This window comes from Theobroma cacao, chromosome 3, assembly GCF_053813885.1.
Source record: "Theobroma cacao isolate CCN51 chromosome 3, ASM5381388v1, whole genome shotgun sequence".
Classification (NCBI taxonomy): domain Eukaryota; kingdom Viridiplantae; phylum Streptophyta; class Magnoliopsida; order Malvales; family Malvaceae; genus Theobroma; species Theobroma cacao.
Window position 1 is genome coordinate 41,518,852 of NC_142641.1, and position 15,183 is coordinate 41,534,034.

Consider the following 15,183-nt stretch of genomic DNA (forward strand, 5'->3'; position numbering starts at 1 on the left):
TAAAATCTAAATACTTGTGAAATATGTCTGTTTTATTATTTGAAAGTAAAATTTTGAACTATGTGATTTTGAATGAGATAACTTAAGATTTTATTTTGATATTTATATGATTAATGATATTTTGACTTAAATATTTTGAGCATGCTTGATCTGACTAAAGAGATGATAATTATTTGCTGAGTGGTTAGATTCACTCCTTGTTTCATTTTTTTTTTCAAATTACGATTTGGTTAACCACACGAAAATTTCATAAAGTGATATTTCGTAATTTAGTAAATGAATTTAGATTGTTTAGGATTTATTTAAATGTTACGAATATCAAACTATCTTAAATTAGTATTCAAGTTTTTATCTTAACATGTTAACTTTATAGTTTTAAAGATCTAATTCTAGATATTATCGAATTATGACTTTTTTAATTTCTACCAATAAATTTAGCTTTACAAATAATTAGATTCTTAAGTATATTAATCTCTTTTAACAATGGTATAAAGTATATATATATATATATATATATATATATATATATATATATATATATATATATATTGAAACCCTACATGTCTATAAAATTATATTTTACAAGTATGTTATATTTGTCGTGTCTCATATTTGAGACGTGACAGTACAGTCCTACTTTCTAGATATTACTTGTAAAACTGAGGTCAGAATTAGGAAATGAAAAAGGTGTTTTACCTTCTGATACCTGTCACGAAAGGCCAATGATTAAGTGTTAGTATATTATTTATTTGTTTATGTTTAATTTCCTTTCAATCAAGGGGGCTTTTAACTTAGAACTTGTGGTGGTTTTAACTCTTTGAGGTACACCTGTGTTCGGACCTTTTTATTCTTTTTCTCTTTCCACTTTCAAGCAGTAATCACTCACATGTTAATGAGCAGAAGCTTCTTTCCACCTATGCCGACAAGATCTGCCTTATAAAAAGATCTCCTACTTTCTGTGACTATGGTTTGCTCAGATGAAAAAGAAAAAGAAGACAAGAAAGAAAGACGATAAGTTACAGGGATGTATATGGTGTCATGGAAGTGGGGTCTCCCTTATAAAAAGCAACGGTCTTGAGCTCACCACAAGCAGCAGCCACGAGGTGCACCGAAATGGACAGCCCCATCATTGATATCGAAAATGCCTTCAAATGCCCATCAGTTATTGAAAGATTCCGGCCGAAAGTAAACTATGAAATGAAGTAAAAAATCTCCCAATACACATCCCAATTTAGGGTCTGATCTTTAATGGTGCTTTTGGCCAATGATATCAGTTGTTTTGCACTTCTTTATCATACTCTTGACAGAATTATTCAGTGGTTTCAGATACTGGTCAAAGACGCGACGTCCCACCATATGCTGAAGTTGTTCATGCAATTATTAGCAGAATATGCATTTAAGTCCAGAAGAGTTAGCCAAGTATATATAATACATTCTCAGTCCTCTATAAATGTTACTATACAAGCTTTTGAATCAATAATAGCTTAATAGTTTTTACTAAGGCAGTGTTTCTGGGTCATTCAATGTCAAATTTTATAACATATAAATTATAAAAACAAAAAACAATTTCACGTGCATGTTTTCTTCAAAGTGTCAGATGCCAACAAATTTTCTTGCAAGAGCAAGCAACTTTACCGAGGATTTCACTTGCAGTAAGGATCGGACCTGTTTCTTTCACCATTCTGGTGATAGAAACTTAGAAAAGTAGGAGCTCAGAATGCTTGTAACACTGCAGATCGGACCATAGAAAAATGGAAAGTACCCTTTTTGATTTTATGCTTTAACACTTTCTAAAGGGACGATGTGAGACACTACCAGCCTAACCAAAACCCGTATAAAAGCATGCGAATAGTCCTCCACTATCCTCAGAATACTTTTCATATACCTAAATATTTGTAATTTGCATAACAACGGACTAACTTACCGAAGCAAAGCTAAAAATGAAAAACAAAATTTTGCAAAATTTACAAGAGAGTTTGTGAATTGAGGTGCACGCATGAGACAATAAAGTATTTCAATTTCACATCGAATAAGTAAAAAATTTTAAAAATTTATTAATGTAGATATTATTTTACATATTTTAATTTTTTAAAAATAAAATAATAATCTCGTGGCACATGTATGTCCAATGAATTTAGTTATGCATGCAATCAACTCTCTTGTTTCAAAGTCTGATCATGGTTAACTATTTTGGTCCTCAAAGGAAGAAATTACCCAGCTAAACGGCCAAGCTATTCATTGTTTGGCTGTCAAATTATGCAGACTTTTACAAGTCAACTCTTTTATTTTATTTGGCCCACAAATTTGCTTTAAGTCTTTGCATTCCCGGCAAAAAAATGGATGAGGGGTTAAAGGACGAAGTACTATGAATTTGGAAAACATGGTTGTAGGAGTGTTGCAATCAGAAAGCAGCTCCTCCATTGAATTTCTCCTACCATTTGGCACATTGGGTTTCTTTTTCCACACTGATGATTTGAAAATTTTAGAACATGGTATCACTAAATTCACATTAATTATATGTACTATCATGGCATTGAATTTTCTACAAGATAACACACAAAATTAATTTGTAATGATTCGAAATTTTTTCTTTTGTCACAACTCTTTGCAAACGAGATATGGTTTTAGGAAACAAAAAGTAAAATGCTAAAATCCCGTCAATCAAATTGTCTATTCTTAATCATTTCAAGTAAATCAAGTGATTTTGATGTATTTTGAATATTACAAATAGACAAATGTAATACGCAAGTTTATCTTTAATGATACAATTTCAATCATATAATTCTAACAATATATATATATAAATAAAACAAGAATGTTATACATAAATATCTTTGACAATTCTCTTGTTATCCAATTATGAATAAGAAAGTTAACCCCATTCACAATATCTTAACGCATGATTTATCGTATACGCATCAATTCTCAAGCAGCAAGTCTTTGTGTTTCGTGGATATTTTTAGTGCTAGATGATTTTGCTGCCACTAGGTACCCTTGCCGACTTGCCAAGATCCTCCAATTCTAGCCCCAATCCTCTTTTATGGGCTTGAGTCCAAGTTCTTCGGTTAAGCCTTCCTTTGGATGAGGACTGCTCTTTATAAGCCCAGCCCAAAACTGAAAAATTAGAGCTCTATCGAAATTGATTTAGAAGTCAACACTCAACATAAATGCATGCTGTATTACCGACACAGCAATTGGACCGGTCCGGTTACATTTAGATTTGATTGTTTTGAATTAAAGTGATTTTTTAGATTGAATTGTTTTGAATTCAACACTCAACATGGATGCATCAAGTATTACTAACACGACAATTGGACGGGTTGCGTTAAGTTTTGATTTGATTGTTTTGAATCAAAGTTATTTCTAGTTATTTTTAAATTTGAATCGTTTTGAATTCAATACTTAGCATGGATGCATTCAATATTATTAATATGGTAATTGAATAAGTCGTGTGAAATTTAGATTTGATTATTTTGATTCAATTTATTTTAAGTCATTTTTAATTTAAATAGTTAGATTTATTGTGGATTTATAATTTAAATTTGACATTCTAATTATTCAAGTTCAAAGTTTGTTTAATAAAAAAATTATTTCAGTTCAAAACATTTTCAACTTCAAGTTGTAAATTTTTTTAAAAATATAATCGAATTTGATTTAAATGAATTATTCAAATTGGAGTTATTTGAAATTAGTTTTCAAATTATCAATTTGAATTCATGTCATTTCATATTTGAATTATTTAACATTCAATTAAACAAACTGATATTATTAAATTTTTTTTATCAAATTATGTGAACCGCAATTGAATTTCAACCGGAATTTTGGAATTGACTCTGCCAAACTCTTATGTTTACGATCAACAAGTTGTAATCGAAAGCCAAAAGTATCAAACATCAACGGCCCCAAAAGGTATGTTTTTCCGCAACATCAAATCGACCAAACAAAAGCAGAACGACCCAATTGCATACGATAGTCCAAATCATAAAAAGGCAAAACATTGACGGTTGTCATTCGTGCACCTCTTAACAAAACACTTAACTAACCGAACGAAATCAACAACCCTCCATCCGCATCTAATTAACTAATCCACCATCTTTCACTACTCCGCAAAACACTAGATAAAAGTCCACCACAGTCTCCACTAAACCGACAAAATCGATTGCTTTTGTCTTTTTGTTCACGTCAGCACCCAAAACCGTGTGCTCTCCACCCGTTGATCCTCCAAAACCGACGTCCCCTAAGCCGCCTCCCCGGGCACTCTCAAAATATAAATCCCCAAAAGGTTTAGCACCGTTCTGCCAGTACAACAAATCTTTTAAAAAATGTGTAGGTCTACGGATTACAACGACTTTCGTTCCGGCCATCAAAATCTTTTGAAGATCAAAGCTTTCTTTGTACGGTTCTCGGGTTTGGATTCTTGTACGGAGCCGTTATCCGATTCGCTCACTCTACTTTACCCGCCCAGAATCAATGAGAAGACGCTTGAAGTTTCCGGGTCCAAAGTCCGACCCGATCTCCCGGCGTTTGTCACTCTCCACCGGATGGTAAACGTGAAGACGAAAATTGGAGAGGCGATATATGGGAGCAGGGAGCGGGTTCGGGCCGAGGATGGGGTCTGTTTCGAGGTTTACTCAAGAAAGGAAAAGGTGTTGAAAGGGATTTTCAGGAAAGATGACAGGCAAAAGTGGAAATTGGAATGCAAGTGCGCCATCGAGAGATGGGATGGCGAAACTGTTGGCGTTGACAGGGCAGTGGCGGATGTGTGCGTGGCGGTGGAGGGAGACGTGCCGATGGGAGAGAGGGTGGAGATGGTAGTGAGGAAGAGGGGGAACAACAGGAGGGTGGGTTTCGATCAGCTGGAGGAGATACCAGAGGAGAGGGAAGGAGAGAGTGAATCGGACGGTGGATGTTGTTGCAGTTGTGGGGAGTCGGACGGTGAAGGTTTGGAAGGAAGGTGTGATGGAGATTGCGGTGGGGGCCAGGAGATGGATATGGAGGGAGTGAGCTGGGCCGTTGATGTGGGCCTTTGGGTCATGTGCTTTGGGGTTGGATACTTGGTCTCCAAAGCGTCTGCCAAGAGCTTGAGGCGCATGAGACTACTTTGAGTTTGAGAGAATCAACAAAGGGCCCTTTTTTGTCAATTTAAAATGTAAATTACCCAATTTTGGAACTTTGAAACTCGAATTTATAGTGATTATCATTAGTTATTACCAATTCTTGTTTCATATTCAAATTATTTGAACATATTCATAAAGGATTTTCTTTTCTACTTTCTGAAATTTGGCTATTTGTGAGTAGCAGAGCGGGCTTAAATCCACAACACCTTGCCCCTTCCATCAACCCAAAACAAAGTGAAATGCTTTTTATTCACGTGAATCCCTAAACCTTGAAACGGCCTATACCTGTGTAGACCACTTCTTATCGTTTAGGGAGAAAATGATGGAAGGAAACCCTTTCTTATAGTTATCATGAAAGACTTTTTGAGTCCTGCCATGCTACTACTAATTACCTAGAGAGTTTCATATCTAACTACAAAGAATATTGATGATAGACTGACTTGATTAGGACTTAGGATTGTGCATTCTGTTGCTTTAATTAATAACTAGCTTTCATTGAAACCCATTTAATTTTCATATTAGCAGGTAACCACAGTAAATTTTTGGTTATTAGGTTTTGGGGCCCAAATTATATGTATGTTTAACCTAGGTTTGACTCAATTTATAAAGAAAAAGAAGCGTCCAAACCTTTCCTTAATATTCAATCATTCATGATATGTTACCTCCCCATTACTATGAACCTTTGCACTTATAAAATTTAGGCATTATACACATTCATGCACCCCTTTTTGTATTTTCAATTTTTTCTTCTTATCCATCAAATAATCAATATAAAATTGGTATTGTAAGAAAATACCTTTTTTCTGCATAATCAATGAGCAAATATGTTTTTTTTTTTCCAACTCAAAATCTTTTTATATTTTTTATAATCATAAAAAAATTAAAAATTAATAACTTTGTCCAAGAACAAATTGATATCAGTCAATTATGGAAAATACTATATATATATAAATGAAATTCTATAGTTTTAAACACATGGTAAATGTAGTCAGTGGTAAAACTAAGATTTCACATTTGGAGATAAACAAGAGATGGGTCGATTGTGAGGTTTTGGGACAGTGAGTTTTGAGGAATAATTCAATTGTAATAAGTTTTATTTTTAGTTTTTTAAAGTCTATTAAAATTAATTATTAATTTTTTTATTTGAAGAAAAAAGATTCGAATCTTATTTTTTAGATATGGATCATGTACCAATTAATGAAACAAATGCTCAAGTACAAATTAGTTATTAATTACTTATTGTGGGACATTTCACTAAACAAAAAAATTATTCTATAAATAAAATTTATTTTTTAAAATATATTATGAAATTTTAAAAATTTTGAAACGGAGTCCCTATTAGTCCTAATTTCCTCTACCATTTAATGTAGTGAAATATGTTTCAGGTTTATTTAAGATTTGAAGTAAATTTATTAGTTTTAAGTTATACTTATTTGTATCAAACTCAAGCATGTGAATTAATCTAAAGCTAGATTAATTTTGAAGCTCTTTATAAACATTGATGTTAGACTTTGTATAGTTTTAGTAAGAAAGAATAATATATGCGGTTTGATTATTTCCTAAATTCTTGGAGAATAAAATCACAAATCTAAAGATTTCCAGCCTGCCCAAAATTAGGCAACTAAAACTAAATAACGAAAATTCCAACTATAAAATCAAAATCGCAAAAGGGGAGGAAAATAAAAGGAAAACCACCAATTCATAAGAGCATCAAATCCACGTGTCTAAATCCCAATCACCTAGAAGCAAATAGCCACGTCAGCAATAACCCCGTTCTCTCTCTCTCTCTCTCTCTCTCTCTCTTGCCCTCAAACCAGTCCCCTCTCTATATCGCTATTCATGGCGGTCAACGGATCAAAATAAACACTTCACCAAACATAAAAATAACAAAAGCCGCCCTTTTTTATTTTTCACGACGATTCTTTTTACTCTAGATACTGTGCCTGCGGCTTTTAAAGCGGCGATTTCTCGACGTCGATTGGTTTGCTTTTCTAAGGGCGGCTCTAGGGTATGCGGAGAATGGGAGGAAGTCAGAGGAGTTATTCAGCGAATCCTAGCGATTACAGGCTTCTAGAAGAGGTTGGTTATGGCGCCAGTGCTACTGTTTACAGAGCGATCTATCTTCCTTTTAACGACGTCGTAGCTGTCAAGTGCTTGGATCTCGATCGCTGCAGCAGTAATCTGGTTCGTTTTTTTTCCTCTTTATTTGACTTTTAATTTTCGTTTTTTTTAAGTTTTACTGTTTGTACTCAAATATAAATGACTGTAATTTGATTTTATTTTAGTTAATTTTGAATAGAGATCTTGTTTAATCAAAATTTATTTGATTGTGGATTTCACTTATTGTTTTTCGTGGAGTTGAATCGTGAAATTCTTTTATTATTATTATTATTATTATTAAAATTCGTTTCTTGGAATTCAGAGTTTATGAGGTCTTGGACGATAATTGAATTGAAGTTTTAGATATATATGTTTTATTGTCCTAGATAATGCTTGGTATTTGTTCCTTTTTGAAATTGTTTAAAGTTGAAAGTTGTTCTTTTTATCTTCTATATTTAACTTTTTCTGAGGTTCCAATAAAAGCCTATTTGATAGTGTTATCCGAACCATACCACCAAATAGGAGTTTTTTTTTAAAAAAAAAAAACTTTTTATGGTAGCGTCTGTACCATTGATTCGGCATTTTAGTACTGAATTGCGTTTGCTACTTTGTGTGCTTAAGATAGTCTATTAACATTCCATGGTTACTTAAAGCTGGATATCTGCCATTTTGGAATACTTTGTAATGCTGCCACCATCGGATCCTTGGGATTTTTTTAGAGGAATTAAATTATTGTCCACTTGATATGCCAAAGATATGAAATGGTTAGAGAGTTTAAAAGTTGTTGCCTGTTAGTATTGGGATTGAAATCCCGTCCCTAAAAAATGTTTTGTACAAGGGAGACCGTACTATTCTCCATACCTTCCTTTTCTTTCCCCTAGCTTCCTCTCTATCCAAACAAAGCCTTAGTTCCAATTCATGCATGCAAATCTTTTGGTATGCTTGTTTGTTTCATACATATAGATCATTCTACTGAACAAGTTATGCTTTTGATAGTAATAGTCACTCAGAATGTGCATGCCACAATTTTATGTGTGTGTGTGTAGATGTATACATGTATATATATTGGAATCTTTTATAAGGGAAGTCATTTAGATGCTTTATAACTGGTAGTATCATGAGTGGTATGGTTTAGGTTTATATTTCCTACTCTCCATGGACCTGCTCTCTTTGTGATCTCTTGACTCTTGAGTGGCTTTCTTGATGGAAAATTCTCTTTTGCAGGATGACATACGTCGGGAAGCTCAAACGATGAGTTTGATTGATCACCCAAATGTTATTCGGGCATTGTGTTCGTTTGTAGTTGACCGTAACCTGTGGGTAGTCATGCCATTCATGTCAGAAGGTTCCTGTTTGCACCTCATGAAGATAGCTTATCCTGATGGATTTGAAGAGCCTGCTATTGGTTCTATTCTGAAAGAAACTCTTAAGGCTTTGGATTATCTTCATCGACAAGGACATATTCATCGGGATGTTAAGGTCAGTGCACCATTGAAGTTCACACATTATTTTATCCAAATGAAGTTATCATTACTTTGATTTGATTTGTTTTTAATTGACTTTGTAGGCTGGGAACATACTGCTTGATAACAATGGCACAGTAAAGCTTGCTGACTTTGGTGTTTCAGCTTGCATGTTTGATGCAGGAGATAGACAACGTTCTAGAAATACCTTTGTTGGGACTCCTTGCTGGTGAGCTAACTTTGTCAAATCTGCTAGACGATTATAGTTCTCTTCTGCTCCTCTCCCACTCTGATGGCATTGATAGAAATTATTTTTTCTTTTTGAATTTGCATGATTTGAGATTCCAATTTATTCTTTCTTTTCAGGATGGCACCAGAGGTCTTGCAGCCAGGAAGTGGATATAATTCCAAGTGAGTTTAAATCTGTGCTTAAGATGTTAAAAAATACTTAAGGCCCCTAGAATTTTGCCTAAACACGTATCATCACCGTACAAAGTTCAGTAGGCATGACATCTTAGTGTACACAGTATTTTCTGCTTCTGGGTAGCAGGGGTTGGTTGTTGGTCTGAACTTACAAGGTGTCATGCTTTTGGTCCTGCTGTTATATTTGTTCATTTTATCCACACATCACGGCTTGTTACTAAAGTATCTATGCCGCTCAAAGTTGCTAACTTTGTGTATGCATTGCATACAAGTGGTACTATGGAAGTCTGACTATAGTTTATATACTTAATGGCAATTATGCTTGGATTGCATTGAATTTGGCTTGGGTGCATACAGAGTTGATGTGTCTCTTGGTACATTTAAAGAAATGGTACATTTTTGTTTTCCAGATTAATATTGTATTTTCATTAATTGGTTGCATTTTGCACAGGGCTGATATTTGGTCATTTGGCATAACAGCATTGGAGTTGGCTCACGGTCATGCACCTTTTTCAAAATATCCACCAATGAAGGTATCAAATTTCAGTTGAAAATATAACAAGAATTTATATATAATGTGAGTTTTTAGTCAAAATCTTATTTATGTTTTACTAATTTTCGTTCTACAATAACAGGTTCTCCTGATGACCATACAAAATGCTCCGCCGGGACTTGATTATGATCGTGATAAGAAGTTCTCTAAGGTACTGCTATTCTTTCTGGTTAGATTATCTCAGTGACAGACATGTTATCTGTCATCATGAACATAAAATGTCGATAGGTGCATTTAATGGTGTTTTGCAATTGCTTACTAGTCATAGCCAATTTCTAATTAAAAGATTTCCAGTTGTGATCAGTCTTTTAAAGAAATGGTTGCGATGTGTCTGGTAAAAGATCAAACGAAGAGGCCAACTGCAGAGAAATTATTAAAACACTCCTTTTTCAAGCATGCGAAGCCTCCTGAGCTTTCTGTGAAGAAATTATTTGCTGATCTCCCACCACTTTGGAATCGTGTGAAAGCCCTTCAGGTTAGTGATAACACTGCCACAATGCGGGTATTTTAGCTTCATTTGTCTGCTGTATTTTTCTAATGTATTCTTTTTTTTGTCCAAAATTTTACAGCTTAAAGATGCCGCACAACTAGCTCTAAAGAAAATGCCTTCGGCAGAACAAGAAGCTATATCACAGGTTAGCAATTATCAAAAGTCATTTTTTACTTAAATCAGATTTACCTTCTTTTCAAATAATATCTGTGAAAGTTTTAACCGTTGAGTTGCCCTCTTGGGGCATTTGTGTTTTCTTACTGCTGGTGGTGTTGTCTTGTGTTTGTCAGAGTGAGTACCAAAGAGGAGTTAGTGCCTGGAACTTTGATATTGAGGATTTGAAAGCGCAAGCATCTCTGGTAGGCCACATTTTCAATTCTAACCTTAAATAATAAAGATTTTACCATAGACATATAGTATGAGAAGTAATTTCTTCGTCAGTTATATCTATTACTTGGTTTATACTAATTTTTTCACTTTATTATGCTAAGGTGCGTGATGATGATGATATTCATGAGTGCAAAGATGATGATGCAAGCATGAAATCAAGCCTTGGTCATAAGGTCAGCGGTTGTATTTTTTTTTGCCCCAGTGGTATGATACATAGCTGGACATGGTTAAAATAATATTGGTTGTCGGTGTTGCTTGACAGGCTGCAGCTTACTGCGAATCTAGTTTGGGAAAGTTGAATTTAAATAGGGAAGTATCTCAGGCTGAAACTGGAGGGCCAAGGAATGTTGACTTATCACAGTCTGATTGCTTGAATGGAAAGGGAAAGAATCTGGAATGTGATATAGTTGAAGCTGGCTGTCAGGAAACTGTTGGTTTGAGGAAAAATGGATCAAGCATTGATGTTATGGCATCAACTTCAGAAAGGGATGTGGTATTGACCAGGGCTAAAACAGTGAAACCTAGGCAAACTCAAAGTGGGCCACTCACACCTGGTGCTGTTCTTAATCATTCATCTTCAGAACGGGTTCGTAACTCAGAAAGGTTGGTCAGTACATAGTTAGGTTTGCTTGGCCATTTCAGTTGTCTTCTTTTTATGGGTTTTTGAAGTGAGGTGGACCCTTTTTTTGTCCAAGTAATTGTTACCTGATGATGTTTTTGCATAAGTATGTAGCACATTTGGTTTTAGTTGTAGTTTAAAAGAGCCTATGAAATATGAGGAGGGGACTCAATCTGCTATATGACGGCTGCAGATCATGGTTATCATGTTAACTACCAAACTTGAAGTAGTTCCTTTTCTTTTGGACTATTTTATAGCCTGTGATTGTGAAAATAGATGAATTCTATAAATGGTCCAGTTAATTTATGTTCATGTGTTTTGCCGGTGCTGTTGAATTATGTTTTAATTTAAAATGGTTTAAATGTTGGGCTAGTGAAAGCCATATGAGGTCATGAAAATATACTGCTGTTAAGGGCTTTTTTTAGCTCTCTCTCCAATAAAGCAGAAGTGATAATTTCACAAATCTTGATTCCAGTGTGCTTTGAGTTGATTCAACTGCAATATTTCTTAGGTATGTTGTTTAATAGGAGAACATGTGATTATGACTGATTGTTACATATACCTTTTTAAACATAGGATATTTGCTTGTGTTATTGCATTGGTCATGTCTGATTAATTTCTTATCTATTTTAATTTAAGAAAATAATTTATAAATCATTCGAAGTGGAAGAGAAATTTGTAGATGCTGAGCTTATAGTTTGCTAATGATTAGGTTTGAGAATGAAATTTTACCAGCGAATGAGAAAGTTTGCCAAGTTCGTAAAGCTCCAAGCTTTAGTGGTCCATTGATGCTTCCTAATCGAGCATCTGCAAACAGTCTATCAGCTCCGATTAAATCATCAGGAGGTAACAAACCCATAGTATTTAGAATCATTGTTGTTTGTTTTTGTCACCAGCATCATGGCCAGTGCTACTATTGTGGCTGCTAAGATTTAGATATATTGTAGCATTTTTTGTTTCCTTCAACAGGGTTTAGGGATTCTCTGGATGACAAGTCAAAGGCTAATCTGGTGCAAATAAAAGGCCGATTTTCAGTAACATCAGAAAATTTAGATCTTGTAAAGGTAAAGCTCAATTTTGATGCTATATTTGTTCTCCTGTGCAACTTCACTAACTAAATAATGTTCTCCAGGATATTCCTTTAAGCACGGTTTCACGCCGATCTTCACAGGTGGGTGATTGGTCTTTGTTTAAATATCCTTCTATAAACAATATTAATTGACCACTCCTTATTGGTTGCTCTGTTTCTTCTTGAGTTTCAGACTTCACCTCTCAGAAAGTCTGCCAGCGTAGGTGATTGGATATTTGAATCCAAACAAGTGGTTTGTACACTAAATCTTCTCCTCAATGTGGTTGATTGTGAATTTATGTTCTGTTTCATTTTATTGCAACATCTTGCATTTTGAAGCTTAGGATCTGTTATAAATGTTGTCAAGGTGTGTGCTTAGGTGAGTCACCAATCAGAAAGTGCCTAACTGCCTTCCAGGGAAGGCATCCTTTTTTTTTTTTGAATTTTCAGCATGTATTAGCGAATCGGGAGAACATCAGTTCACCTCATTACATCAATTTTGCAAGGCTATGCCCTGTACAAAAGATCAGGGGGTATACCATTACAAAATTATGCTCATTTTCTTTAGCTAACCCCTGTACAGTTCCAGAATTGTATTCAACCCTATATGCCTCTTACATGAGCAAAACAAAAACACCCACTATACAGTTAAAATTTGTGTGGGAACAACGACTCAATACAAATTTCATCTGCATAACATCCCAATAAAATCCTTTAAGATCTCCCAAACTCAAGAGTAATGGAAAAATAATTCAGTGAGCTAGTACACAACCTGTTCTGTTGACTTTGGTAGGCTACTCAGCTATTAATCTCTTCCCTCATGCCAGCACTCCTAGTTGATTTGTCTCCCCATACATGAACTAATTCTATCTCTCTACCAATGCCTGTCTTCGCTAGATTGTCAGCTTGTTGATTTGCCTTCCTTCGAATGTGTTTGATCTCCCATTTCGTCACGCATTTCTTTAGTACCTCTATGTGGAGAACCCATTTCCTTGACCTCCATGGGCTAAGTTAGGTGCCTGAACCCACTTAACGGCGTGGTGGAATCACTTTCCTGGATGCACCTTTATTTAGTTGCAGGCGTTTTGGAGGCAGAGAAAAGCCTTGCCTCACTCAGCTGATTTTGTTTCTATGATTATATATATTATAATGACCTGTATGGTAGCAAAAAGCCAAAAGGGATGCAAGAATAAAAGAGGGGTAATAATATCCATGTGTAACAACTTCGTAACCAAACTTCATGCAAATCAAGTATAAATACATCTTCTCTTATGTGGCTCCATCTATCTGGTAGTGGAACATGTTTAGCTGCTCAATATGCCCGCTGCACTAGTCTATGTAAATAAGTTATACTTATATTTGATTCCCCCCCATTTTTCAGCCTACCAATCATTCCTCGAAGGATTTGACCAATGGTAACATGCCCACATCAATTTTTATGAATCACCTTCAGAATCTTTTCCAGCAAACCTCACTTCAACAGGTAAAGAATTAGGGTTGGGACAATAAGTCGGTGTTTCATTTTGCTGATAGAATGTTTTTTTGCCTTAAAATTAATTATCTTCTCATTGGAAATTTTTTTGAAATGCTAGGATCTTATTGTGAATTTGTTGAATATCTTCCAGCCGGCTGAGTTTGTAGATGGTTAGTGAAAGATTGGTCTCTCTATCACACTCACATAATTAAATTAGAAATTACAGTGCTTAACAGTATTGTAATCCATTTCTTTCTTGCTTTTCTTTTTCCAGCCACACAAAATGGAAAGTTGCCTCCTTTACCTCGTTGTTCCGAGAGCAATGGAAATGTAAGAACCTTTTATCTGTATCTTATGATGACTAATTTCTAGCTAGTAGGTTATTCTTTCTTCCCCTATCTGATCTTCTTTTTCAATAGGTTGAGACAGCAGCTTCTGAGAGGGAGCGTTTACTGCTCTGCAAGATCTCGGAGCTTCAATCTAGGTTGGTTGGCGTGAATCCATACAAAGTAGAATGATGAATTGACTGATACTCACCTATATATGCAAGTTTCTTCTGATACTCTCTTCCTTGAACACTATTTGCAGAATGATGAATTTGACTGATGAATTGACTGCTGAAAAGTTGAAATATGAACAAGTGAGTTTCTTACACCTTATTATATGATGTGATTTTTGGACTTAATGTGGCCTCTACTTTATTTCATGGTGGTGTCTAACAAGATGCTTTCCAAAATTAAGATACGAGTGTTGGTTGTTGACCTAGGTTTAAACAATTCCTACCTGGCTTGATGCTTGATTCATCCTTTCTCTGACCTTAGTAATAACATATAAAGAATCCCATCAGGCGGAGAGGGAGTATAAGCAACTGTCTGATGGTTTCATTATTATTATGCAGTTGCAGCAACAACTAAGATCCATGTCTGGTGCGGAAGAAAACGGGATTAGACTGGAAGGCGACGCGTGAGAGCTGTAAACTCAACTACTGTAAAGTGAAACCATCATGAAAAATCGGGCAAAAGATGTAAATCATGCGGATAAAATTATGTTCCACCATTCTCTGCCTATCAGATATGGGAACTGCTTTTTGGCCATCGACAATGGTAGAAGGGTGGAAGGGAGCATCCGTAACTACAAAAATCTGTGACGTTGAGCGATACGTTGCTTTGCAGATTTCAGCCACTTCAATGACGAAATAAGCAATTATTATGGGTACATGAGGATGTTTTTACTTGTATTTCATGTAAAGAGAGTTGTTGTTCCAGAGCCGGGCCAGTTATTTTTACCATGGTTGGAAGTAGTCGTGTAGATTTAACTGAGTGTTGGCTGTTCTCCAGAAAATCTTTGTATTATATAAGTTTTATTGAAACGAACAAGTTAGTATTTTGTTGAAGGGCCGAATAGGACCTGACTGTATACTGCTATTGGTAGAACAACCAGTCTAGTTATCTTCTCTGTCCTACTATCTATTTTTTCGACATTGTT

The 15,183-nt window shown here is 35.1% G+C and overlaps 2 protein-coding genes across 2 annotated transcripts; both read left to right on the forward strand.

Annotated features, from left to right (window-relative positions):
• Positions 1–4,251: 4,251 nt before the first annotated feature.
• LOC18605984 (NADP-specific glutamate dehydrogenase) lies at positions 4,252–5,269 on the forward strand. The gene has a single exon (XM_007039345.3). The coding sequence runs from the start codon at positions 4,323–4,325 to the stop codon at positions 5,103–5,105; it is 783 nt and encodes a 260-aa protein (XP_007039407.1). The 5' UTR covers positions 4,252–4,322; the 3' UTR covers positions 5,106–5,269.
• A 1,615-nt stretch (positions 5,270–6,884) lies between these two features.
• On the forward strand, positions 6,885–15,158 carry LOC18605985 (uncharacterized). The gene is made up of 21 exons (XM_007039346.3): positions 6,885–7,301; positions 8,442–8,696; positions 8,785–8,909; positions 9,047–9,091; positions 9,555–9,636; positions 9,739–9,807; positions 9,961–10,131; positions 10,226–10,291; positions 10,437–10,505; positions 10,638–10,709; positions 10,799–11,139; positions 11,868–12,001; positions 12,125–12,219; positions 12,288–12,326; positions 12,418–12,477; positions 13,606–13,707; positions 13,817–13,868; positions 13,973–14,028; positions 14,118–14,182; positions 14,287–14,338; positions 14,597–15,158. Exons 1-21 carry the CDS (start codon positions 7,128–7,130, stop codon positions 14,663–14,665), a joined length of 2,193 nt encoding a protein of 730 aa, XP_007039408.3. The 5' UTR covers positions 6,885–7,127; the 3' UTR covers positions 14,666–15,158.
• Positions 15,159–15,183: the final 25 nt, after the last annotated feature.